The sequence below is a fragment of the Chelonia mydas genome, chromosome 1 (genome assembly GCF_015237465.2).
Source record: "Chelonia mydas isolate rCheMyd1 chromosome 1, rCheMyd1.pri.v2, whole genome shotgun sequence".
NCBI classification, from domain to species: Eukaryota; Metazoa; Chordata; order Testudines; family Cheloniidae; genus Chelonia; species Chelonia mydas.
This window is the reverse complement of record NC_057849.1, coordinates 205,734,182-205,761,739: the sequence shown is the minus strand read 5'-3', so window position 1 is coordinate 205,761,739 and position 27,558 is coordinate 205,734,182. Positions and strand designations below refer to the sequence as shown.

The window sequence follows — 27,558 nt, the reverse complement described above, 5'->3', positions numbered from 1 at the left end:
GGTGAGTCCTGATATTGGAATTCCTATGTTCCTGTTATCAAACACTGGTTAGGTGTTTCAGTCAACAGTCAGTGCTACTCCTTTTAGTGGCTTATTGCTACATCAGTGAATATACTTCCTGAATTTTTTTTCCATTCACAAAAGCTCAGCCTAAAGCTGAGACACTGGCTATAGCTGGTGGAGTAAGCAGGCTGTAGTTGGGTATGGATACACAATGCATCGCTTCTGAAACAGCTTCTTGTCACTGCATAAAACCTTTCGAATTCAAGAGATTGGGAGCTTCCCAGATTCATGAATTCCAGGGCCAGAGGGGACCACTGTGGTCATATAGTCTGACCTGTATAACACGGGCGATGGAACTTCTCCAAAATAATTCCTAGAGCATATCTTTCAGATTTAGAAATTGCCACCAATGGAGAATCCACCACGACACTTTGTGAATTGTTCCAATGGTTAATTACTCTCACTTTTAAATATTTAAGCCCTCTTATTTCCAGTGTATTTCTGAATTTGTCTAGCTTTACCTTTCAGCCACTGGATTGTGTTCTACTGTTCTTTGCTAGGAAGGCAGCATATCATCCCGTTGTCCACCTCTCCGTTGCAGAATGTTCTTTCAATTCTTCTGAGTATTGAATCTTCAACAAGGATTTTCTGTCTTCCTTGGATAGTTGGAGAACTCTTTGTGGACAAGCTTGATTTTCTTACAAATTGGGCTGAGCTGCCATCCATGTATGTGCCCTGTACATCCCTCCGTTCCCTTGGACCTGCTGGATCTTGAGAGGTATCTTCTAGCGTTTCCACATTGAATACTTGGTATTGATTTGAAACTTCTACATGTGTGGAATTCCTTCTAGTCCTCTTCTTTTTGGTAGCCACAGCTTGTCCATCGTCTTCTGTCTCCAACTGGGTAGAAAGCTGCTGTGACTTCCTGTCTCTGGTGGTTACAAACCACCAGGCCTCTGTCTAACTTCCTCTCTCTCTGATTTCTAGGTGGTCAGCTCCATTCTTCCTTGTACTGGGGGTACTGGTTTTTCCCCAACCTGGCTGTCGTAGGAACTCCTCAGGTTGATTCTCAGTAGCATGTCAACTTGCCCCTCCAATCCAAGAATCTTGGCCTCCAGCACATCCACCAGCTTGCAGTTCAGACATACGAAATCCTTTCTGTCTTCAGGCAGGAAAGAAAACATGGCGCATCCATTGCAGGTTACCCCCACTGGCCTTTTTGATATCTCACACAGTGCTGAACCTGGAAGGAAAGCACCACTCGTCAAGTCCCACTACTTTCAAGCACAGAGTCTGCTGCTGCACCCTCTGAAACTCCTATTAGCTGCCTCTGTTCACAACTCTCTTTCTCCATGCCTCTACCTACATGTACGCTGGTAACAGATACCTTCATGCAGAAATGGAGTGATGCATCTTTTTCCACTAAAAAAATCAAGAGGGTTGGTCTCCCCAAAAGGCCTGCCTACACAAATATTTTAGAGCTCAGAGCCATATGCCTGGTGTGCAGGGCTTTCCTACACTTTCTTGATGTCTCAACAATGAAGTTACTGACAGACAACATCACAGTGATACACTACATCAGCAGGTGGGAGCAAGATCTTTGGCTTCTTTGCAGATGGGAATACATCAGTGGGAGTGGTGCATCTGACATCTCATGACACCAGTAGTTTGCCACCTTCCCAGTTTCCAGGTTACCCTAAAAGATTACATCAAGAAGGATTTTTCCAAAAACCACATGGGGTCTCTCAAAGACTCAGTTTTGCAGCTGTTGTTTTATGTGTAGGGACTACCAAAAGTAGAACTTCTTGCACATGTCACAACAACTATCAGACATTCTGCTCTAGAGGGGGCACAGTGCCAGGTTCCCTGATGGACACAGTCCTTATCCCATGGAGCTGATTAATGTGTCCTATCCACTTATATCTTGCTACCCAGAGTACTAAGGGAATTGAGACAAGATACAGGTTGCATGATCATGGTTTGACATTCAGATCTGCTGAATCTCAGTGCAACCATTGACCACCTTACCCATTCTATCTGACAGAGTCTCCCAGATCCTGCACCCAGACCCCAAATCCCTGCACCTGACATCCTGGATTGTATGAATCCCACTCAGAGAGTTATTAGCTGAGGTTCAGAACATTCTCCTCCAGACAGGAAACCTTTGATCAGACTTATCTACAGAGCTAAATGGAGAAGAAGTTCACTATCTGGACATTTCAGCCCATTTTCTCCACTGGCAGCATCATCCTCAGCAGTTATAGCCTATATTTTCTAGCCCTGAAGCAGTGGGGATTTTCCGTCAGTTCAATAAGAGTCCACCTGGCAGCAGTATCTGCAAATCACCCTCTTATTCAGGGCCAAACTTTTTTTTTTTTTTTTTTAACCTTCCAGTGGCAAAATTCATGAAGGGACCCCTCCCCCAATTAGGGAGCCCCTTCGTTTCTGGAACCTTAATATAATTCTAGTTGGATTGATGGGACTTCTGGGAGCTCTTGCTCCCTTAATCACTTATCAATTAAAAAAAATTTTTTTGTTAGCCATTAAATCAACTAGGAGAGAGTAATGGATTTACAGAGGCACTGTGTCCTGGCAGTGAGGCATACTGGTTGGAGTGGAGATTGAAGTTGGATATAGGGTCAGGACTGGGCCAAGGGTGGTACTTGAATTGAGATCTGGTATCAGAGCTGATCAGAGTCTGTAAACAAACCAGAATAAGTACACGGCTGGAGTCTAGGTGCAAGCCAGGGGTCAAAGCTTGGTGGTCAGAGTCTAGGGACAAGCCATGTCGCTGGAGTCCAGATACAGGCCAAAGGTTGAAGCTGGGTAGTCCGAGGGTCCGGGGAGGGTCAGGAAGTGGAAGCAAGGCTGGAGCTTGTCAGTAACAGTACTGGAGTGAGGTCAGAGTAGGGCAAGGACAAGACTGGAACAGGGCTCAGGCAAGACTGGGACAGGAACAGGAATGGGATCAAGAGCAGGCTGGGAGTCTCGAGAGTCTGATAGGTTGCAAGGAGAGTTCAGCGAGGTAGTGCTGTTGCACAGACTGATCTGCAGCTCTGGCAGGATTGGGGAGATACCTGAGCCTGGGGGTCATCTGACCCAGTTTCGGCTCAGGGTTAGGCTGCTGCCACATGCATGCAGGCTCTGTTGGAGGGGTAAGTCAGTGCAGCTGGGTTGTTGCTGCATGTTTGAGTGATGATTCATTGCAGCTTTGTTGGAGGGGCACCTGTGTGAGCAGTACTGGTTTGGATGAGGGTTTGCCTGGCACAGCTTTTAATGTGCTGAACTCTTCTGAAAAGGCAGGCATGTGGCCTCAAGAACTCTGAGATTGGGGCTTGGGGCTCCAGTACTCCTGTTTTCCCACCATGAGGTCCTATAGCGAGTCCAGCTTATTTCAGCCTCCTGTGGAGACTATCTTCTTAGGGAGGAATGCCACCCAGTAAGTATTTGCAGTGCCAGAGGGCAGCCTTTTCAAAGCAAGTAGCATTCATTAGTCACCTGGAATATACTGCATGAGAAAGCCCTTAGTTTAGCATGGAATAGACATGCTTAAATCAAGTCCATATTGGTAGAAGTAATGGTTTTGCTATGCCTTGAGTTTGAGGTCCATCTGTACTCTTTCTGTCCCTGTCTCTCTCTGCTTATCTTCTCAGCAGCACACTTGAAACACAGTCTGTTCACACTCTTGGGCCTTTGTTCTTCAAACTCAGCCATGCTGTATTCACATGTCCAGCCTGTTTGGGCTTCTCTGTAGTTGAGTGTTAATGGCTTGGTCCTCGGCCCTTTCATTGTTGACACAAGGTCTTCTGTACGTGTATATAGACTCAGCTGGTTCTTGTTAAGCTGTTTGGGTTAGAACCAGACAGTTTGTGACTCAAACCCTTAGCCCGTACCTTCGGGAAAGATAATAGCTTTCCTACCAACAAGTAGCAATACAAAATTGGTAGGGACCCTGAGTTATTTATTTATCTCATAAAATATTACAGTTACCATGTTCATCATAAAGGATAGGTGAAATGCAAGCTCTCATGGTTGGTTCCACATACCTGGTGTTTCACAAGGACAGTGTTACTTTTGGACCTTATCCAAAGTCCTGCTTCAGTTTGTTTCAGAATTTCATATAAATCAGTCCAGTCTCCTCCTGGTTTGCTCTTCCAATCCATATTCTAATCTGGGGGAAGTGAAGCTTCACATGGCAGATGTAGTAAGAGCTTTATCATTTTATTTAGATAACCTAGGTGCATTCCTGAAATATTTTATGCTATTTGTAGTATTTGCCAAAAGACTTAAGGGAAAACATATTTCCTCTCAGAGGTTATCCAAATGGGTTTCTGATTGCATAAATTCTTATTAGCTGGCCAAGAAAGGTCTCCCTGGTCATATTAAAGAATGCATTTCAATATGGCTGGGCAGCTTCTGCTGTCTGTTTGGTCTCCCTGGTCATATTAAAGAATGCATTTCAATATGGCTGGGCAGCTTCTGCTGTCTGTTTGGATAAAATCCCCCTACCTGTAATATGTAAAACAGCTACATGGAGCTTGATCCACACAATTAGCACTCTCTATTCCCTAGTGCAGGCTTCCAGATTGGATGCTAATTTTGATAGGGCAGCCCTGTGATCACTATTCAAGTAGGACATCTCTTACTTACCTCTGAGCAATTAGACAACTGCTTATTAGTCACCAAGAGTGGAATCTGTGTGGACAGTATATTTCAAAGATTCAGTTACTATAGAGTAAGTATCCTTTCTTTTCTGTCAGCACTGCCAACTACAGTGCTCTGGGTGAACTTGATTCAAGCAGATGAAGACTTCTTTGACAGTGTGGTTTGGAAATTATTGCCACCGAAGTTGTAAAGGGGGGAGGTTCAGTGGAAAAGAAACAGGAAAGAGTAGAAACTAAAGAACAGACATTTGTGACCTACAGAGGAAAGAGAACCAGGGGACATTCAGCCTGGCTGGTAGTATCTAATCGCTACCAGGCATTTAGCGAGGCACTTAAAATGTCTCTGAATGTTCATGCAGAGGAACGGAACAGTGAGTTGTTACTGGGGACACTGTGTGAGAGTAGCTGCTTGCTTTGTACTACAGGGATTTGCAAGAGCGTTTTCTCAACCATTTAAAGAAGTCCCGTAGTCCTTATCAGCATATGAAGTGGCCAGAGAGTTCAGTAAGGGATGCAAGGACAGCAGGATGGTGTGCTACCCCCCCAGTGAAGACCCAAGATGTAACTGCAAGATTGGATGGGATTCTTAAGTCAGCTGGCAAGTCTCCATTGATTCGTAGAGTTTTTAAGACTGAAAAGGATCATTAGATCATCTTGTTTGATGTCCTGTGTATCTCAGGCCATTTAATTTGATTGTTACTCCTGTATTGAGCCCAATCATTTGTTTTGTTAAAGCATACTCCAGAAAGGCATATTTTTCGTTTGAAGACATCAAGAGCTGGATAATCCACTATTTGGGTAGTTTGTTCCGTGATTAATCACCCTCACTGTTTGAAATTAGGCATAAATTTTTAATTTGAATCTGTCTGGCTTTAGCTTCCAACCATATTATGCTTTTTTGTGCTAGATTAAGGAGCCTTTTTAGTTATCAGTATTTTCTCCCTATGCAGGTACTCATACACAGTAATGAAATCATCTGTTGATTTTTTTGAGAAGTTAAATAGAGTTTAACTTTAAGACTTTTTCTCTACCCTAGCATAACTTTTGTGGCTCTTTTGAGAGATTCCAAGCGCAGAAGGGACCGTTGTGATCTTTTTGTCCAATTTCTTGTATAACACAGGCCATAGACCTTCCCAAACTAATTTGTTTTGAATTAGAGCATATCTTAAATGAATACTGGATTTCTTTTAATTGCCAGTGGTGGAAAATACACTGTAACATGGGGTAAATTGTTACAATTAATTACACTCACTTTTTAAAGAATTTACACTTTATATTCAGTCTGAATTTGTCTAGCTTCAACTTCCAGCCATAGTACCTTTATCTGTTACATTGAAGAGACCATTATCAAATATTTATTCCCCAGGTAGGTACTTGTAGACCAGGGGTGGGCAAACTACGGGCCAGATCCGGCCCCTCAGGGCTTTGGATCTGGCCCGCGGGATTGCCCCCCGTGATGCCGCAGGCTCTGCGCCGCTCTCAGAAGCGGCCGGCACCACGTCCCTGGGGCCCCGGACGGGGTGCGGGTGGCGGAAGGCTCTGTGTGTTGCCCCTGCCTCCAGGCACCGTCCCCCACAGCTCCCGTTGGCCAGGAATGGGGAACCGCGGCCAATGGGAGCTTTGGGGGAGGTACCTGGAGGTGTGGAAAGGGCAGCGCGTGGAGCCCTGTGGCCCCCCCCACCCTCCCACAGGGGCTGCGCAGGGATGTGGTTCCGGCCGCTTCCCAGAGCGGTGCGGCGTGGGGCAGGGCAGGCAGGCAGGAAGCTTGCCCTGGCCCCCGGTGTGCGCCGCTGCCACCCCGGAGCCGCTTTAGGTAAGCGGCGCCAGGCCGGGGTCCGAACCCCTCCCACCCCCTGCCCCCCAGCTCCCTGCCCTAAGCCCCCTGCCTGCACCTCGCACCCGTCCAGCACCCCAACCCTCTGCCCTGAGTCCTGTGCACCCCAACTCCCTGCCCAGAGTCCCCGCCACACTGGTCCTGCACCCCAACCTCCTTCCCTGAGCCCCCTCATAAACCCCCCCGCACCCCTTCTCTGCTCCAATCCCTTGCCCTGAGCCCGTTCCTGCACACTGCACCCCCTCCCACACCCCGCACGCCCTCCCGCACCCCAACCCCCTGGCCCGGCACTGCATACAATTTCCCCACCCAGATGTGGCTCTCGGCCCAAAAAGTTTGCCCACCTCTGTTATAGACTATGATCAAATCACTCTTTAACCTTCTCTTGGTTAAGTTAAATCAGCAGTTTTCTACTTTTTTTTAATTTGTGGACCCCCTAAAAATTTTAGTTGGAGGTGTGGACCCCTTTGGAAATCTTAGACATAGTCTGTGGACCTCAGATTGAAAACCACTGTTCTTTGGTAACAACAACCTTTCACAGACCCCTTAGACATAGTCTACAGACCCCCAGAGGTCTGCAGACCACAGATTGAAAGCCACTGAGCTAAATAGACTGAGCTCCTTGAGTCTGTTACTATATATGGTATGCTTTCTAATCCTTTAATCATTTTTATGGCTCTTTTTTGCACCAAAACTTGACTTTGGTGGGGCTCAAACCCACAACCTTTGAATTGCCCTGATTTCTCTAGAGTTCCAGGGCACGATTCATTATGCTACAGAGACAAGTACTCTGTGTCAGAATTTGCCAGCATGGAAATTTCAAAGATTTGTTTTAATTCACATGGAGAATTTATTTACAAAATTGGTGAAGGAAAGAAATGTTTGTTTCTTGTGATACAATACCCTTGCAATGTAGTTTTTTTTTTTTTTTAAGAAAAGCATTTAAAAGTTTTATTCATATTTTTAAGACTTCAACATTTTGTATGGAAACAATGTTGAAGTTTCTGAATGATCTGTTTGTGGAACTTTTATTTTAAAAAATAAAATTCCCTGAGGAATGTGAGCAGAGTGAGCTGGGAGTCTAGTCATTAATGGTAATAAATTCAGGTCTTATGCTAAATTCAGTCCAATTTATGAGTGACTGTCTAGTAACTGGGCTTCTGATTCGGGCTGTGGCCACTAAGCCTAGTCACCCCTGCTCCAGCCAGTAGACCAGCCTCCTGCTGTGACCATTAGGCATAACTACCCATGACCTGGTCCTTAACAGAAGCCACTTCTGGTCTCTGGAATTTATTTAGTATCATTACCAAAAATATTACCAGGTGTTTTTCACTAGAGCCCCTTAAGTTACTGAGAGCTGCCTTAGTCTATTTTTAATCAAGTTATGTTAACATCCTCATTGTTAATTGAAACATCCAAAGGTGAGAGTAGACTTACTACTGGCTGGATAATATTTGTCATGTGCTGAAGTGGAAAATGAACTTGTCTTGCACAGGGATGGGAGATTTTGAGAACCTACACATCACATTATACTCTTATTTCTTCATTTTAATTCAGTCAACATAAGATCACTCCACAGCCTGCAATATCTGTGCTTGTGAAACTTTTTGGATTTTGGGAACATATTTGCCACAACAGATTAGGCCACTGGACAATAACTGGCGCTTCAGAGAAGGTTTATAAGCTCCCTGTAATAAGGGCCAGTGTACTGTGTAACATGAGAACTAAATTCAGCAGCAAAGCCACCTGAATTCTGCAGTACAGTGCTGTTGAAATCTGTGGCATACTGGAAATTTTACATCTGTATGAGATGCATACACATATTCAGTGAGAATTCTATGTTTACCATCTCAAGATTTTAAGTGAAATGTTAGAAGAGAGAACAGCAATGCAGATATAAGATCTGATTCACAGCACAATTTTTTAAATGGAGTCTCTCCACTGACATCAGGATTTTGGATCAGGCTCAGTAACCCCACAGTTCAGCAAATATATATGAAACTCCAATAAACAGTGACCACCGCCAGACTGATGTCATTACTGTTGGTCTTCTCTGTTACCCAAGAAGAGAATATGTATGTGTGCTTTGATATCATAAACGGTAAACTTCAAAGCTACTCACTGGTGTATTTTAGTGAAATACAGCTTTATTTCTTCCTAGCTTCTTTCCTACAAACTGTATCCCCAAAACTTTAGAGTGTAACAGCCGATTGAGAGAAGGGAAAGAGATGAAATTCAGTTGAAATTTGAAAAGTTGGAGAATTAATGAAATGGAGAGAAATGGGAAAGCTACCCTAGAGTGCAAGGTTTATAGAAGAGAAGGCATTTGTGCTGTGAGTGGGGAGATTGTGTAGAGAGACAGATGTGACAGAGAAATTAATGTAAGTTTTGTGTAGTTAGCTGGGGCAAGTCCTTCAGTTTTTAAAAAGGAGGGAGGACAAACTAAGCCAGAGAATTTCAAATAAACTAGCAACTGACTAGGGGCTGTGCTCCTCTTGACCTGCTGCCTACAAACAGGGAAACATTGACAGGGGAAGTAGAAGTGGGTGGCAACCTAGGCAGCAGTGACCATGAGATGGTTGAGTTCAGGATCCTCACAAAAGGAAGAGGAGAGAGTAGCAAAATACGGACCCTGGACTTCAGAAAAACAGACTTAGTCTCCCTTAGGGAACTGATGGGTAGGATTCCCTGGGTAGCTAATATGAGGGGGCAAAGAGTCCAGGAGAGCTGGCTGTATTTTAAAGAAGCCTTATTGAGGGCTCAGGAACAAACCATCCCGAAGTGCAGCAAGAATAACAAATATGGCAGGTGACCAGCTTGGCTTAACAGTGAAATCTTCAGTGAGCTTAAACTCAAAAAGGAAGCTTACAAGAAGTGGAAATTTGGACCGATGATTAGGGAGGAGTATAAAAATATTGCTAGAGCATGCAGGGATGTAATCAGGAAGACCAAGGCACAATTGGAGTTGCAGCTAGCAAGGGATGTGAAGGGTAACAAGAAGGGTTTCTACAGGTATGTTAGCAACAAGAAGAAGGTCAAGGAAAGTGTGGGCCCCTTACTTAATGGGGGAGGCAACATAGTGACCGATGATATGGAAAAAGCTGAAGTACTCAGTGCTTTATTTGCCTTGGTCTTCACAGACAAGGTCAGCTCTCACACTGCTGCACTGGGCAACACAGTATGGGGAGGAGGTGAGTAGCCCTCAGTGGTGAAAGAACAGGTTAAGGACTATTTAGAAAAGCTGGACATGCACAAGTCCATAGGTCCAGATCTAATGCATCCAAGGATGCTGAGGGAGTTGGCTGACGTGATTGTAGAGCCATTGGCCATTATCTTTGAAAATCTGTGGTGATCGGGGGAGGTCCCGGACGATTGGAAAAAGGCAAATATAGTGCCCATATTTAAAAAAGGGAAGAAAGAGAACCCAGGGAACTACAGACCGATCAGTCTCACTTCGGTCCCCGGCAAAATCATGGAGCAGGTCCTCAAGGAATCCATTTTGAAACACTTGGAGGAGAGGAAGGTGATCAGGAACAGTCAGCATGGATTCACCAAGGGCAAGTCGTGCCTGACCAACCTGATTGCCTTCTACGATGAGATAACTGGTTCTGTGGATATGGGGAAAGCGGTAGTTGTGATATATCTTGACTTTAGCAAAGCTTTTGATACAGTCTCTCACAGTATTCTTGACAGAAAGTGAAAAAAGTGTGGATTGGATGAATGGTCTAGATGGATAGGTGGATAGAAGGCTGGCTAGATTGTCAGGCTCAACGGGTAGTGATCAATGGCTCGATGTCTAGTTGGCAGCCGGTATCAAGCGGAGTGGCCCAAGGGTCGGTCCTGGGTCTGGTTTTGTTCAACATCTTTATTAATGATTTGGATGATGGGATGAATTGCACCCTCAGCAAGCTCACAGATGACACTAAGCTAGGGGGAGAGGTAGATAAGCTGGAGGGTAGGGATAGGGTCCAGAGTGACCTAGACAAATTGGAGGATTGGGCCAAAAGAAATCTGATGAGGTTTAGCAAGGACAAGTGCAGAGTCCTACACTTAGAAAGGAAGAATCCCTTCCACTGCTACCGGCTGGGAACCAACTGGCTAAGTGGCAGTTCTGCAGAAAAGGAGCTGGGGATTACAGTGGACGAGAAGCTGGATATGGATATTGCAGTCAGCAGTGTGCCGTCGTTGCCAAGAAGGCCAATGGCATATTGGACTGTATTAGTAGGAGCATGGCCAGCAGATCATAGGAAGTGATTATTCCCTTCTATTAGTCACTGGAGTATTGCGTCTAGTTTTGGTCCCCCCACTACAGAAGGGACGTGGACAAATAGGAGAGAGTCCAGCAGAGGGCAACGAAAATGATCAGGGGGCTGGGGCACATGACTTACAAGGAGAGGCTGAGGGAACTGGGGTTGTTTAGTCTGCAGAAGAGAAGAGTGAGGGGGGATTTAATAGCAGCCTTCAGCTACCTGAAGGGGGGTTCCAAAGAGGATGGAGCTCAGCTGTTCTCAGTGGTGGCAGATGACAGAACAAGAAGCAATGGTCTCAAGTTGCAGTGGGGCAGGTCTCGGTTGGATATGAGGAAACACTATTTCACTGGTGTTGGTGAAATAGGATGGTGAAGCGCTGGAATGGGTTACCTAGGGAGGTGGTGGAATCTCCATCCTTCGAAGTTTTTAAGGTCAGGCTTGACAAAGCCCTGTCTGGGATGATTAAGTTGGGGTTGGTCCTGCTTTGAGCAGGGGGTTGGACTAGATGACCTTCTGTATTTTAATGTTAGCCTGAAGTATTTCAAGCATCCCCTGTACTGGTACTTTTATGCTGTTGTGAGAGTGACATATGAAGTGCATGCAAGTCCTGTGACCTATTTCTGCCTTCACTTAATAGTCTCTTCTTCTCCCAGAAATACTAGTCAGGGTGGGGACAGTGCCTGGAGGCATAACTAGCTACAGCTGTAATAAAGGTAGAACTGGAAGCGGTTTGTTCCTGAAGAGAAATCTATTGTTATGATCCACCTATTTTTAATTGCAGTATTCTAGAAATCATGACAACCTCAGGAAAAGATAACTTCCGATTGAAGAGCTACAAGAACAAGTCTTTAAATCCTGATGAAATGCGTCGTAGGCGAGAGGAAGAGGGCCTTCAGCTGCGGAAGCAGAAAAGGGAGGAACAGGTACTGCAGAAGTTTTCTCTTGTAACTATAGCCAGTCCACAAAAGAAGGCTTTTCTTGAAAATGTCTGCCCCCCTGTCCTGATAAGTTTATGCATGCTAGTATACTGTTGATTACAGAGCAGACTTCTTTGACAGTGGAAACAAGTTGTCCTGGTGCCTGGTTGCTCCTTGATCTACTGAAATCACATGTGTGTGCTAGAGCCCTGGTTCTACTATGATTATGATGATGTAAGTTCACACACTAACCCTGCTTATTAGACTGATATGTTGAATAGGGAGTTTAAAGTTTTTTATGTCCCCAATTGATTGAGAATCAAGAGAGATGCTGAAAACAACCACTGGACTAGTGGTTTCCTGTTATCTCAGGAGAAGGCAGCCTGGGAGCAGGGACAGTATTGAGAACCTTTTCTTACCAGGAGCAGTATGTTGAGTAGTACCAGAGGTCTTTATCCTTGGGATCTTGCTTGGTGTAGTTGGCCGACCCTCAGCTTTAGGTCAGCCATTGTATCTTTAAGTCTCTTGTCTCTGGGTCCACTATAGGAGCTCCAATTCCTGTGCAATCTTACTGTCCTCGGTGGGAGTTTAGCTTACTTCAGGGGTCTTTTCAGAGCCCAGTTTGCAATCCTTTTGCCTCTAGTCCCTGATGACTTCCCTGCTCCTGGTCCCACTCTCACCAACTGACTCCAGTAATAGACCCATAATCTCTGGCTGAGTTACTGAAGTCCTCAGATCATGATTTAAAGACTTCACATTGCAGAGAATTTACCAGTTACTCTAGTTCAAATGAGCAAGTGACCCATGCTGCAGAGGAAGGTGAAAAACCCACATAGTCTCTGCCAATCTAACCTGAGGGAAAATTCCTTCCTGACCCCACATATGGCGATCAGTTAGACCCTGAGTATGCAGTGAAATCCAGCTGCCGGACACCTGGGAAAGAATTCACCGTAGTAACTCAGAGCCCTCCCCATCTGGTGTCCCATCTCCAGCCATTGGAGGTATTTGCTATTAGCAGTCCCAGATGGACCACATGCCATTGTAGGCAGTCTCATCATACAGTTATTAATTAAGTTTTTTGCCTCCACTGCTTGGCTGGGGAGGCTGTTCCAGAACTTCACTCCTCTCATGGTTAGAAATCATCATCTAATTACAAGCCTAAATTTGTTGATGGCCAGTTTATGTCCATTCGTTCTTGTGCCAACATTGGCCCTAATTTAAATAACTCCTCTCCCTCCCTGGTGTTTATCCCTCTGATTATTTATAGACAGTAATCATATCCCCCCAGCCTTTGTTTGGTTAGGCTAAACAATCCTAGCTCCTTAAGTCTCCTCTTGTAAGGTAGGTTCTCCACTCCTTTGACCATCCTAGTAGCCCTTTTTTGCACCTGTTGGACAAACTGGAAACTTTGAGATGGATTATGTTTAAAGCCAAATGAAACTGCACTTTGGGTGATTGAGATTTTTGGAGCTAGGTTGAGGGCTGAAAGTAGCACATTGGATTTGTAATATCAGGTCAGGTCATCAATCCATTAAGACCAGAGAAAGGATACTGGAAGTGCCAATATCAGATGCTTCAGAGAAAAGTGTGGTTGGGGTAGGAATCCATGCAAATGCACCTAGTTGATTTGTATTCATGCGAGATTGGGAAGAGGAAATCTTTCCTGACCTCTACATCATGACATTGATCACTTCATTTATAGATTAGGACATATCACTAAAGATGTTAAATCAGAAAACAAATGCACTCCTCTTAAAAACCCAGTCCGCACCTTTGACTCTGATCTCTTTAGTGATTAGCCAACCTGTGGCAGTCAAACACTGTGTAGTATAATTTCTTTTTGATCCTAAACGGATTGTCTGCTGAAGTCACTTCATGACCACTTGTTCTTGTATTAATAAATATTGGGTAACACAGTAGTGCAGCGGTGCTGGCACATTTTGCTATAATAGTTTTTCAGGTTCTTTTAGAAAATTCCAAGAAAATTCCATTTCTGAGGGGTTCACAATTGAAATGTAAAAATTTCTGCTGGGCCAAAACTTATCTCAAAGCCTTCACCCAAGAAAAGTCTAACCCAGTGTTAACCTGCACAGAATTCTTCCCCATAAATCTTAAGAGCAAAGTGGTGTTACACATTTCTATACTATTAAGGTGTTTTCCCCATTTTTTTCACCCAGGGATATATCAGTAAACAAAAATAAATATCTTTATTGATCTCTGAAACATTTTTGTTCTCCTAGAATTTTCCTATTTATTAAAATCCAGTGTGGTATGTTTTTCCGACATTAATGAAAATCCTTTGTGTTACTAACATCTTAGGCCTGGTCTACCCTACAAATATAGGTCAATGTGGGGCAGCTTATGTCGACCTAGTTGAGCATACGTCTACATTTAAATTTGGCTCCCACCAACTTAAGTGCCATTTTTGAAACTCATTTTCCTGATTGCCCGTCTTGATGAGCACATCTACCAGCTCTCCATTGCTGAATGCAACTGCCCAGCTGACTATGGAGCAGACAGGAGATATTGGATCTCCCTGGGCCTGTGGGTAGAAGAGGCTGTGCAGGCACTGCTTCTAACCAGCCGTAGAAACTGCGACAACCCGAGCAATCTGCTCATAGAGATGCAGGAGAAGGGATATGACAGGGACCAGCAGCAACACTGTGTGAAAGCTGAGGAGCTGCAGCAGGTGTACCAGAAGGCCAGGGGTACTGATACGGCGCCGAGCTGCAGACCTACTGCTTTTACGCAGAACCACATGCCATACTTGGTGGAAATCACACCACCACCTGCCACAGCACTCTGGATAGTTCCAAGGAGCCCAAGTCACCAGCCTCTTCTGTGAACAGCAGTGAGGAGGTGGTGAACAAGGAAGAGGAGTATGTTGGACAGGTGACCAGGCAATCCAGCTGTGCAGTGAGCCAGTACCTCTTTTTACTCCACTGCAGTCTAACCAGTCTTGCCAGATGAGCATGGGTGAACCTATGCAGGTGAAGGAACCTCAGGTGAGCGTGTCGTTTAATTTTAAATTACAGGGATGGCACCCCCAAAGTAGCAGGACACTCTTGAGTTATTAATTTACTCATGGTAGAAGAGGTGGTGTTACAGCCAAGACAGATAGAGTTGCTATCTCCTTTTCATTCCCTTCTGGAGTTAGGTGGGGTGTGGGAGGAGGGCTGCAGAGCAATTTGTTTATGTTCATGGGGATGTTCGAATCCTTCTGAGAGATCTTGACGAAACTTTTATGGAGGTACTCTGCAATCCTCTGCCGAAGGTTTCTAGGGATGGCAGCCTTATTTCTTCCTCTGCAGTAGGACGCTTTCCCATGCTAGTCAGTGATAATTGTAGCAGGCACCGTTGCAATACACAGCCCAGCAGCATATAGTCCTGGGCTGCTTTGTGACACCCACCGCAGCTGTTCTCTTTCTGCCTTTGTTACTCTCAGGAGTGAAATCTGCTAAAATGACCACCACCTGTTGAAAACAGTGCCAGTATTCAGTGGCATTGCCCTATACTTAAGTCTCTTCCTTTTCAGTTTAAACTGATTTTTACCAAAAATTTTCCAGGTTTTACAAAAAGTATTATTCTTTTTTTTTTTCTGATTTTTTTCACCCTACTTTTGTATCATTCAAATACATAAAAAAACCCTTTTTATTAGGAAAATACAATACATTGCATGAGATCTATGTATTACGATAATCATAGAATATCAGGGTTGGAAGGGACTCAGGAGGTCATCTAGTCCAACCCCCTGCTTAAAGAAGGACCAATCCCCAGCTAAAGCCAGGGCTTTGTCAAGCCTGACCTTAAAAACCTCAAAGGAAGGAGATTCTACCATCTCCCTAGGTAACGCATTCCAGTGGTTCACCACCCTCCTGGTGAAAAAGTTTTTCCTACTGTCCAACCTAAACCTCCCCCACTGCAACTTGAGACCATTAGTCTGTCTATTAGTCTGTATGTGTATTAGTCTGTGTGTATGCAAAGTTGCCTGTTGAAGTAAGGCTATGTATTAGTCTAGAAGCTACACACAATAAACAATCAGGCACGCGCACAAGTTCTGAAGTGCATGTGCATCTGAACGTACTGATGAATTTCATGCCCAGGTACACATTTCAAGCTGTGAGCAGCTTTAAACCATAACTGTTTAAAGATTTGACACCCTAAAATGGGAAGAAAATGAAAATCTGTATCCAAATATATTTCAGAACACAAGGAAGCATTTGAAAGTTTAAAAGGATGGAGTGTATGCGCTGCAAATGGTGTGGCCCAGTTATTAAAAATAAATATTTATAGACTAATAGTTCTAACTCTACAATAGTAAACTATTTATTCAGATGAAAAGTTTTTAGATTAGAGATATATTGTTTTCTTAAACTCAGAAGTGGCATTGTGTTTTGAGTCGGGCTGTCAAGTGATTAAAAAAATTAATCGCGATTAATCGAGCGATTAAACAAATTAATCGCATGATTAAACAATAATAGAATACCATTTATTTAAATATTTTTGGATGTTTTCTACATTTTCTAATATATTTATTTGTTACAACACAGAATAAAAAATGTGTGGTGCTCACTTTATATTTATTTTTGATTACAAATATAAAGTGCTGTAAAAAACAAAAAGAAATAGTATTTTTTCAATTCCCCCATTACAAGTACTGTAGTGCAGTCTCTTTATCGTGAAAGTTGAACTTACAGATGTAGAATTATGTACAAAAAAGCCTGCACTCAAAAACAAAACAATATAAAACTTTAGAGCCTACAAGCCCACTGTCATAGCTGCCATCACAAGATATTTACGTGCCAGATGCGCTAAAGATTCATATGTCCCTTCATGCTTCAACCACCATTCCAGAGGACGTGCTTCCATGCTGATGACGGGCTCTGCTCGATAACGATTCAAAACAGTGCAGACTGATGCATGTTCATTTTCATCACCTGAGATGCCACCAGCAGAAGATTGATTTTCTTTTTTGCTGGTTTGGGTCCTGTAGTTTCTGCATCAGAGTGTTGCTCTTTTAACACATCTGAAAGCATGCGCCACATCTTGTCCCTCTCAGATTTTGGAAGGCCCTTTGGCTTCTTAAACCTTGGGTCGAGTGCTGTATCTATCCTTAGAAATGTCACTTTGGTACCTTCTTTGTGTTTTGTCATATCTGCACTGAAAGTGTTCTTAAAATGAACAGCATGTGCTGGGTCATCATCTGAGACTGCTATAACATGAAATATATGGCAGAATGCAGGTAAAACAGAGCAGGAGACATACAATTCTCCACCAATTAATTCAATCAAGTGACATTGTGAATAAGAAGCAGGCAGCATTATCTCCTGTAAATGTAAACAAACTTGTTGTCTTAATGGTTGGCTGAACAAGAAGTAGGACTAAGTGGATTTGTAGGCTCTAAAGTTTTACCCAGTTTTGTTTTTGAGTGCAGTTATGTAACAAACAAAATATACATTTGTAAGTTGCATTTTCATGGTAGAGATTGCACTACCGTACTTGTATGAGGTGAATTGAAAAATACTATTTCTTTTATCATTTTTACAGTGCAAATATTTGTAACCAAAAATAATAAGTGAGCACTATATACTTTGTATTCTGTGCTGTAATTGAAGTCAATATATTAAAATGTAGAAAAACATCCAAGAATATTTAATAAATTTCAATTGGGATTCTATTGTTTAACAGTTTGACTAAAACTGCGATTAATTGCGATTAATTTTTTTGAGTTAATCGTATGCATTAAACTGCGAGTAATCGACAACCCTAGTTTTGAGTTCTGTTTTAGTTCTGCAGCAAACCACAGTGGTGATTGAAATTGAAAGCATTAATCTACTGAATATTTTCCCCGTCTTTTCGTCCACCAAAATAAACCCTGATATTTACCCAGGAAAATTAATGTTTTTTTAACTGATTTTCACCTGTTTTTGTTGTTGTGGTAATAAACACTGATAAATTCCTGGGAAAAATAAAATAAAATAAAAACTGAAAGTGAAGGGCCCGACCTATACTTCTAGAATCATGCAACTGAGCAATTCCTTCCCCATTTTCCCAACCCCCAGCGGGCCATACTAACTGTGACTGGTGCTGTGGCTGGCACTGTGGACAGGCAGCCCCAAGCAGAAGTGAGAATGTAGTTTAGTCCTTAAAACTTTACCGGAGGAAGGGGATTGACTTCAGCATTTTTGAGTTTCACTTTCCATAGTGAGTACACTGACAATAGTACCTCTGTGTTTTATCTGCAGGTGCTGCCATTGCAGTCCTCATGGTCTGTCTCTGCACACCCACGGAATGCCTGAGGAGGAGAAAGAAGAGGACTCGGGATGACATGTTCCAGGAGATCCTGCAAGCCAGTGCTGCAATGGACAATGAGCACAGGGCCTACAGGATGAACACTGGGGACAACCTGGAGAAGGAAAGAGCGGAGAGGAGAAAGGTGCAGGAAAAGGAGAAGGAGATTCATCAGGATATAATAGAGATTCTCAGGCAGCAAACACAGATACTGAAGACTTTGGTGGACTTGCAGGTTCAACAATCCCATGCTTGCCTCCCTCTGCAGCCCATTGAGAACTCAATATCAGAACCTCCCATGCCCGCCTTCCCCCCCCCGCCCCAACATTCCATATGACATTAGGCGCTGCTGCACTACGGCTCCCCCGCCCCAGGGGACATTAAAGACAATCACAGCTTCTCATACACTGACCTGTGAAAGCCATGATTGCTGTAGGTGTAGCTGAGATGGACAAGAATGTTCTTTCCCCTTCATTAATTCTGTTCTCTTAGTTTATTAGGTTTTCTATTAAGTTTTTGATTTATGTGTTTTTAAATTACCTGAGGTTTGTTTTTGGTTTTATTTTCACTGATTTTGTTACAGAATAAAATTATTTGAAACATAATTCGTCTTTATTAGTTCACAACATATGCTGGCTGGTGCTCAGCTGTTCTGAAAATGACTACCTGTTTCTGCACAGTGTCACACAACTCAAAATAATTCACAAACAAAATTAATAGGTGCTTTGACAATGTTATATGCCTACGTGTACAGCAATCAACACAATTCATACCAGGCTGCAAAAAAGAGCATGGCCAGATAGAGCACACAACAACTTACGCTACTGTCGCCCACTATTAAAATGGTCTTTCAAAGACTGCCTGAGCCGTATGGCTCCACATTGAGCTCTACTAGTAGTCCTTGTATCTGGCTGTTCAAATTCAGCAGAGAGCTGCTCCACTTCCACCTGGGTGGAAACTTTCCCCCTTTGCTTCACAAATATTATGCAGAACCCAGCAATCAGCTGGGGATATTTTTCTCATTGAGGTCCAGTCTTGTGAATAAACAATGCCAGTGTCCCTTCAAATGACCAAAGGTACATTCAACTGTCCTTTTGCATTTGCTGAGCCAGTAGTAAAGTATTCCTTGGTGGTGTTGAGATGGTTGGATCATTTCAGCATTGCCAATGGTAACCTGCTGATTAGGAAGAAAAGTCCTTGCTTGCAGCTTTTGAACAGTCCTTTGTTCTTAAAGATGTGAGCGTTGTGCATCTTCCCTGACCAGCTCACATTGATGTCGGTGACGCATTCCTTGGGATCCACCAGAACTTGCATAACCATAGAAAAGTGACCCTTTCTGCTGATGTACTCTGGCAAGGTGGGCTGGTGGCGGAATTAGGGATATGCATGTCATCTATTGATCCACCTCCGTTTGGGAACTCCATTGCTGCAAATCCATCCACTATATCCTGCATGTCGCTGAGAGTCACAGTCCTGTATAGTAGGAGATGATTAATGGCCCTGCACACTTGCGTGACAAAGGCCCCCCACAGTGGATTTCCCGACTCCAAATTTATTCTCGACTGACCAGTAGCAATCTGGCGTTGCAAGTTTCCATAGTGCTATCATCACTCACTTCTCCGATGTCAGTGCAGCTCTCATTTTGGTGTCCCTGCTCTGGAGGGCTGGGGCGAGTTTGGCACACCAATCTAGGAATGTAGATTGCCACCACTGCTCGTCATCCCAAACCTGCGGTATGATGCAATCCTGCCAGCCAGTGTGTTTCTTGGGCCCAGAAGTGGTGCACCACCATCTGCAGCTGCTCTGTGAATTCGACGCGCAACTTTGAGTTGGTTCTTGCGATGGCCTACAACAATCTGTCCTCCAAGGAATTGTCATGTTCCCTGTGGCTCTTCTTGAGACTCTGCAAATACTACAGCATTGTGCACCTTGTGCTTGCAGCACTCCTGACAGCGGTGCAGAGCTGTGCAGGTTCCATGCTTCTGTTGGAGGTGGGAGACAGCAAGGACGGTCACGTGGGATTGTGGGATTTTAAAAAAGGTGCAAAAATTATGGGATACAGATGACATTATAGGTTGGAGACCGTTGCAAACTGGGAAGCTGACCATATACTCCTGGTCACCCCTGCACGACTTGTTTCAGCCCCATCATGCATTGCCAAAACTTCCCAAAAGATAGTGCTGTGGATGCTGGCGAATTGTATGCTGGGATACCTACCCATGGTGCACCACATTACATCAATAAAAGTGATCCTGGTTAGTACAAGCACCGCTGACACAAGGCACCAAGTATGCATGTGCACAAGAGATGTACTAACTGTGGCAACCGTATGTTTGACATAAGTTTGTAATGTAGACAAGGCCTTAGATTAGTCAGATGAATAAAAGTTTAGAATGTAATCTGCTCATCATAATGTGCTTATTTTCTTTTGCATTTGACTTTGTTTCTGGTCCGTTTCTGATGGGAACAGTTTGTTCTTTTCTGTTACAGTCATGCTGTTGGGTTTGCGTTTCTAGCGCCTTCAGGGGAAGAGTTTTTTTTAATTTAAATGAAAATGTGTTTAGACTTTTCTTACTAGGTTTTGTTAAATCCTTTTTAATCTACTACTAACCTTTGGTTTTAAATTGAGTTTGACTCTTTCCTCTAGTGACTTACTTGATTCCAGCGTTCCTTTGAAACCACAACTTTTAGCATATATATTTGTCTCAGTTCCTGAGTTAATTGCACCTCTGTCCCCCTTATGATCTCCATGAGGGCATCCCTGTTAGTCTCGGGTCTGTAGTTTTTATCTTTCTTGGGCCAGAATCCCATGATCCTCTCCTTCCAGACTGGAGTTTAGGCTGCAGACTCTTGCAAGTAACTGTGATCACTTCAGCAGATCTGACTTCAGTTCAGCATTTGCAGTTGTGTTCTCCCAGGGGCAATAACCAACCAGCTGTCCTAAATCAAAGAACTATTTATTCAGAACAAAAGCATTTTAGAGAAAACATCTTAAAAACAAACAGATTATGTGCATGCCTTGTTTACTAGATGACAATCCATCTTCCACATGGAGATTCTGGGAGATTTAAAGTGCTCCAGGTCTTTTCCACAGGGCCTGCCTTTCTTGGTCACAGTCTCATGTTAGTTCTTGTCTCAAGGGTGAGTGAACAAGTCCTCTGGTCAGGGCTGATATTTTATGAAGGTTCTAATCCATTGTCTGTTAAGGCCAGGTCACGTTAATCTGTGTGTTGTTTCCACCGGGGGGCGGGTGAAGCTTCATAAGGCTTGTTACTTGCATTGATTCAGCGTTTAAGTTTTACATTAATTACCCCTTAGTGCTTTTAGTTCCTGTAGAAAGCATCCTTGAGCTCATCCATTGAACCAGGAATACAATTAGTGGCAAGCCCATAAAAGTACATATATCATTTATAAATTTAACATAATGTCTTTGGATATTCTAGTGTTCCCTAGCATCTGTCACATCTCAATATAATAGTCTTGAAATATTCCATGTGCACCTGTCGCAACTTGTTTCTGCACAGCAATTAGGCGATCATGGGTGTCGGAGCTATTGCAGCCTACTGTGCTATTCTGAACGTAAGCTAGCCTTGGATTCTGTACTGCTGATACTAACTTCAAGTCTTTTCCTCTTTAGTTATTTAAGCGCAGAAATGTTGCTACAGCTGAGGAAGAAGCAGAGGAGGAAGTGATGTCAGATGGAGGTTTTCATGAAGCTCAGCTGAACAACATGGAGATGACTTCTGTAAGTGAGCATAATGCTTTCAGAATCTCTGCATACATCTTCTCTCTGGGTGTGTTTGTGTATGTGTGTAAATAAAATGGTTGGTAGGTAGGTGGATCGTGGTAGATAGTGCCATAGGCAGGATTGCCACCTTACAATGTATGGACTAATCCCAAAGAGTTTATATTCTAAAATGGACAGATACAACATACATGGTAATGGATCAGATTGCTCTGTAGAAACATGGTGGAAAGAGTGTGGGTTTGATTGGTTAGTTTTCTGAGAAAACTCTAGGTAAAATGTGCTGTCTGAAACAACTCTTCATGGATTTTGTTCTTGAGGCTGAGTGATGCAGAGAAACTTGCCAATATGTAGTAGTAGTAGGAAGGAGGCCTGAAACTTAAGCCCTTGTATCAGAGGCCTGGTATTAGACCTGAGGCCTGGACTAAAGTAAAGTGAAAAGAACAGGAGTACTTGTGGCACATTAGAGACTAACAAATTTATTTGAGCATAAGCTTTCGTGGGCTACACTTCATTGGATGCATGCAGTGGAAAATACAGGAGGATGATTTTAGATACACAGAGAACATGAAACAATGGCTGTTACCATGCACGTTATAACGAGAGTGATCAGTTAAGGTGAGCTATTACCAGCAGGAGAGGAGAAGAAAAAAAGAAACAAACCTTTTGTAGTGATAATCAAGATGGGCCATTTCCAGCAGTTGACAAGAACGTGTGAGGAACAGTGTGGGGGGGGAATAAACATGGGGAAATAGTTTTAGTTTGTGTAATGGCACATCCACTCCCAGTCTCTATTCATGCCTAAGTTAATTGTATCCAGTTTGCAAATTAATTCCAATTCAGCAGTCTCTCGTTGGAGTCTGTTTTTGAAGTTTTTTTGTTGTAATATTGTGACTTTTAGGTCTGTAATTGAGTGACCAGAGAGATTGAAGTGTTCTCCGACTGGTTTTTGAATGTTATAATTCTTGACGTCTGATTTGAGTCCATTTATTCTTTTACGTAGAACTGTCTGGTTTGGCTAATGTACATGGAAGAGGGGCATTGCTGGCACATGATGGCATATATCACATTGGTAGATGAGCAGGTGAACGAGCCTCTGATAAGTGCGGCTGATGTGATTAGACCCTATGATGGTGTCCCCTGAATAGATATGTGGGCACAGTTGCTGTCTGTAGGCAAGCCCCCAACCTGAAGCGAATACTCACCAGCAACCACATACCACACAACAGAACCACTAACCCAGGAACCTATCCTTGCAACAAAGCCCGTTGCCAACTCTGTCCACATAGCTATTCAGGGGACACCATCACAGGGCCTAATCACATCAGCCACACTATCAGAGGCTCGTTCACCTGCACATCTACCAATGTGATATATGCCATCGTGTGCCAGCAATGCCCCTCTGCCATGTACATTGGGCAAACTGGGACAGTCTCTATGTAAAAGAATAAATAGATACAAATCAGATGTCAAGAATTATAACATTCATAAACCAGTCGGAGAACACTCCAATCTCTCTGATCACTTGATTTCTGATCTCAAAGTGACTATCCTTCAACAAAAAAAACTTCAAAAACAGACTCCGAGAGACTGCTGAATTGGAATTAATTTGCAAATTGGATACAATTAACTTAGGCTTGAATAGAGACAGGGAATGGTTGATTCATTATAAAAAGTAACCTATTTCCCCTTGTTTATTTGTTTATTCCTTTCCGCCGCGCCCCCCCACCTCTCCCGTTCCTCAGACGTTCTTGTTAAACCCTGGATTTGTGCTGGAAATGGCCCACCTTGATTATCATACACATTGTAAGGAGAGTGATCACTTTAGATAAGCTATTACCAGCAGGAGAGTGGGGTGGGGGGAGAGAAAACCTTTTGTAGTGATAAACACCCATTTTTTCATGGTCTGTGTGTATAAAAACATCTTCTGTATTTTCCACAGTATGCATCCAATGAAGTGAGCTGTAGCTCATGAAAACTTATACTCAAATAAATTGGTTAGTCTCTAAGGTGCCACAAGTACTCCTTTTCTTTTTGAGAAGAGTCACTGATTTTCACCAAAATCACTAGGGATCTGCCCACTGATGTTTAGAACGTTCCCTGACATTTTGGAATTCAGTGGTTGTAGTTTCAAAAGTTACTGCATTACATACAGAGAAATGCCATTGAAATGAGTGTGCAGATTTGCTTTGCTCTGCCAAAAACTCATTAATGGAGTCACCTGCATGGTTCAGTGGATCCATAACGGGATATAGAGACTCACATAAGCTAGCTCTCCTAAAATGTATCCCGTGTCAGTAGTGACAGAAAGCTGTAACCATTTGTTCTAAAGCTTATGTGAAATGAACCAGGAGTAAAGCATGGGAGGGTGTGTCAGTCTAAATAGGTGCTAATTTTAAAAACTACAATTGCAAATATCTCAAATTAGCATCCATAACAATCTCAGAGAGAGAGGGGACTGTTGAAATTTAACTCTCCTCTTCTCCTAAATTACCCATCTTGCAAAATATAGACCAGTAATTCTTCACTATTGGAAGTGAAAGTGCAGAGAAAGCTCAGGTATTTTTATCAGTTTCATCTATCTCCCTCTTAGAGTAGGATTCTATGACATGGTGGTCAGAAGATCTGAGCCCTTTCTACACTACTCCTTCCATCTCTGGACCTGCATGTGTGGTGAACTATGCATCCATTTTTTTCTTGCGGTAGACAAAGTCTCCAGGTCAAAGTTGAAGGACACTGATCAGAGTAGTGTGGGAAAGCTAGGACTGCTGCTGTGATGTTCATGCTCAGGAATTCAGTCATCAGGGTTGTCTGTCTTTCACCAGAACTAAAACCATTTTTACTTTTTTAAAATTACAGGTTGTGTGAATTGTGGTGCTACAAAAATGGCTTGAAGCAAACATAACAGACAGGTCTAGACAATAACTTACCCTAGCCAACAGAAGCTGGTCCCTCATACTCTCAAACACCCATATATCAGTAATTTTACTATTTCAATCCTCAGCTTCCTTCTCCTGATAAGAGACTGCCAATTATATGGTGGTTTTGTGATGTGGAAAATGTCTGCTAATTTTGCTCATATAGTTGAAAATAAAATTTGGATTCTGGAGATGAAAGGTTCACAAATAGGCACGCTACCATCTAAAGCCTTTTGAATGATCACACTAACAGTCAATAATATAACTTTTGTTGGCTAGCTTCTTACATAGTAATAAACTCAATAGCACAGTTTGGCAAATGTTATTCTAATCTTTTCCCTCTGAATTCAATCCAAAATTTACTAGTTTCTTTTCCCTGTGTAATCCCAGAGTGCTGTCATCACCTCTGATATGATTGAGATGATTTTCTCCAATAGCCCAGAGCAGCAGCTTTCAGCCACTCAGAAATTCCGGAAGCTACTTTCAAAAGGTGAGTACTGAAGCTACTTAGAGTTGTAATGTTGAGGTGGGGGGACATGTTTTATATTCCAGCTAGTATCATAGAAGATGAGGGTTGGAAGAGACCTCAAAGCAGGACCAACCCCAAGTAATCATCCCAGCTAGGGCTTTGTCAAGCTGGGCCTTAAAAACCTCTGAGGATGGAGATTCCACCATCTCCCTAGGTAACCCATTCTAGTGCTTCACCATCCTCCTGGTGAAATAGTGTTTCCTAATATCCAACCTAAACCTCCCCCACCGCAACTTGAGACCATTGCTCCTTGTTCTGTCATCTGCTACCACTGAGAACAGCCTATCTCCATCCTCTTTGGGAACCACCCTCACCCCCCTCCTTCAGTTAGTTGAAGGCTGCTATCAAATCCCCCCCTCACTCACTTTTCTAGTAACGGGGTAGTGAACTCTCTTTGTGACATGAGATATCTTCAAACCCCTGCCAGTCTCACTACATATTCTAGCATCAGGGCAGTAATTCCTTCACAACATGTATAGGAACTTTCCTGAACATGCTTATTCAAAAACAACCACCCTACATCTTGAGCAAATGCCTCTGCAGATTCCCATATGATCATGCCCATCAGGGAGTGCTGGTTTAGAGCCTTTTAGAAAGCATTGATTATTAAGACTACTTGAATGCCCCAGCTCAGAACCAAATTTTCAGTGTGATAGGTAAAAAGTCTCTGTGGGCCTGATCGTTTCTGACTTGCTGCTGTCTCGTCTGGTTTGGAATCTATAATCCTCCACCATCCTCCTTTTTTTTTTTTTTTTTTAATTTGTTGTGCTTGTTCTTTATTATTTTAAAAGAAAGGTTTGGGGTTTTTATTTCTAGTTCCTCCTTGTGTGGCTTGCTCTGTTTCATGGCATTACTGTTATGGATCCTCACTGTAACCAGTGTTGTGTGCTTTTTTGGAAACTAACCCACTTCAGGGCCACAGTCAGCTTCATAGCTACTGATACCCTCCACCTGAGAGGCTAATCATTCATTTATTATTGTGGTAGCACCTAGAAGTTCTGATTAGGCCATTAGACTAGGCACATGTGACAGAACAATCCCTGATCCAAAGAGTTTATAATCTAAGGGTATGTCTACTCTACGAAATTAGGTCGATTTTATAGAAGTCGATTTTTAAAAATCGATTTTATAGTCGATTGCGTATGTCCACACTTAAGCACATTAAGTTGGCAGTGCGTCCTCACTACCGTGGCTAGCATTGACATACGGAGCGGTGCACTGTGGGTAGCTATCCCACAGTTCCCGCAGTCTCCGCCGCCCATTGGAATTCTGGGTTAAGCTCCCAATGCCTGAAGGGGCAAAAACATTGTCGCGGGTGGTTTTGGGTACATGTCATCAGTCACCCCTCCCTCCGTGAAAGCAACGGCAGACAATTGTTTCGCGCCTTTTTTCCGTGCAGATGCCATACCACGGCAAGCATGGAGCCCGCTCAGCTTAGCATCACTGCTGCTGTTGTGTCCTGGGTGCTGCTGTCAGCAGACGGTGCAGTACGACTGCTAACCGTCCTCATCCACCACTTCCACTGCAACTCTGCTCTCCTGCTCTTGTAAATGAGCTCAGTCTCAATAGCAAATTTCTCCACGTTGTTGTCATTCACCGCTTCCACTGCAACTCTGTTCTCCTGCTCTCCTGGTGCCATGAATGCACCTTGCAGGTCCTCTCGTCGTTCTGTATAAATATCTATTCTCGTGGCATCTGTCATCCACCGCTTCTGCTGCAGCTCTGCTCTCCTGCAGATGCCATATCACTGCAAGCATGGAGCCTGCTCAGCTCACCACTGCTGTTGTGAGCATTGTAAACATCTCACAGATTATCCTGGAGTATATGCAGAATCGGGCTAAGAGAGGCCAGCACAAGGATGATTGTGAGGAGGACATGGATGCAGACGTTTCTGAAAGCACGGGCTGTGGCCGTTGGGTCATCATGGTGGCAGTGGGGCTGGTTGATACAGTGGAATGCTGATTCTGGGCCTGGCAAACAAGCACAGACTGGTGGGACCGCATAGTCTTGCAGGTATGGGATAATTATCCCAGTGGCTGTGAAACTTTCGCATGTGTAAGGCCACTTCCCTGGATCTCTGTGAGTTGCATTCCCCTGCCCTGAAGCGCTGGAATACCAAAATGAGTGCTGCCCTGACAGTTGAGAAGCCAGTGGAGATAGCCCTGTGGAAGCTTGCTACGCCTGACTGCTACCAGTCAGTCAAGAATCAATTTGGAGTGGGCAAATCTACTGTGGGGGCTGCTGTGATTCAAGTAGCCAATGCAATCACTGATGTTCTGTTATCAAGGGTAGTGACTCTGGGAAATGTGCAGGTCAGGGTGGATGGCTTTGCTGCAATGGGTTTTCCTAACAGTGGTGGGGCGAAAGACGGAACGCATATCCCTATCTTGGCACTGGACCAGCTTGC

General features: G+C 43.5%; 1 protein-coding gene across 9 annotated transcripts in view; it reads left to right on the top strand.

The window, feature by feature from the left end:
- Positions 1-27,558, top strand: part of KPNA1 (karyopherin subunit alpha 1) — a 152,186-nt gene that overhangs the window by 10,570 nt on the left and 114,058 nt on the right. For 5 of the 9 annotated variants that reach the window (XR_005227017.2, XR_006284180.1, XM_037910452.2 and 2 more), the window contains exons 2-4: positions 11,533-11,674; positions 21,597-21,704; positions 25,013-25,112. Coding sequence is in view for 6 of the 9 variants with exons in the window: in XM_037910452.2 (XP_037766380.1) it covers positions 11,546-11,674; positions 21,597-21,704; positions 25,013-25,112 (337 nt within the window). In the remaining 3 variants the exon portion in view is untranslated. Of the gene's footprint in view, positions 1-8,446; positions 8,603-9,641; positions 9,693-11,532; positions 11,675-21,596; positions 21,705-25,012; positions 25,113-27,558 lie in introns of those variants that run through there. The other 4 variants (XR_006284144.1, XM_043521226.1, XM_043522704.1 and 1 more) reach the window with 2 other exon arrangements.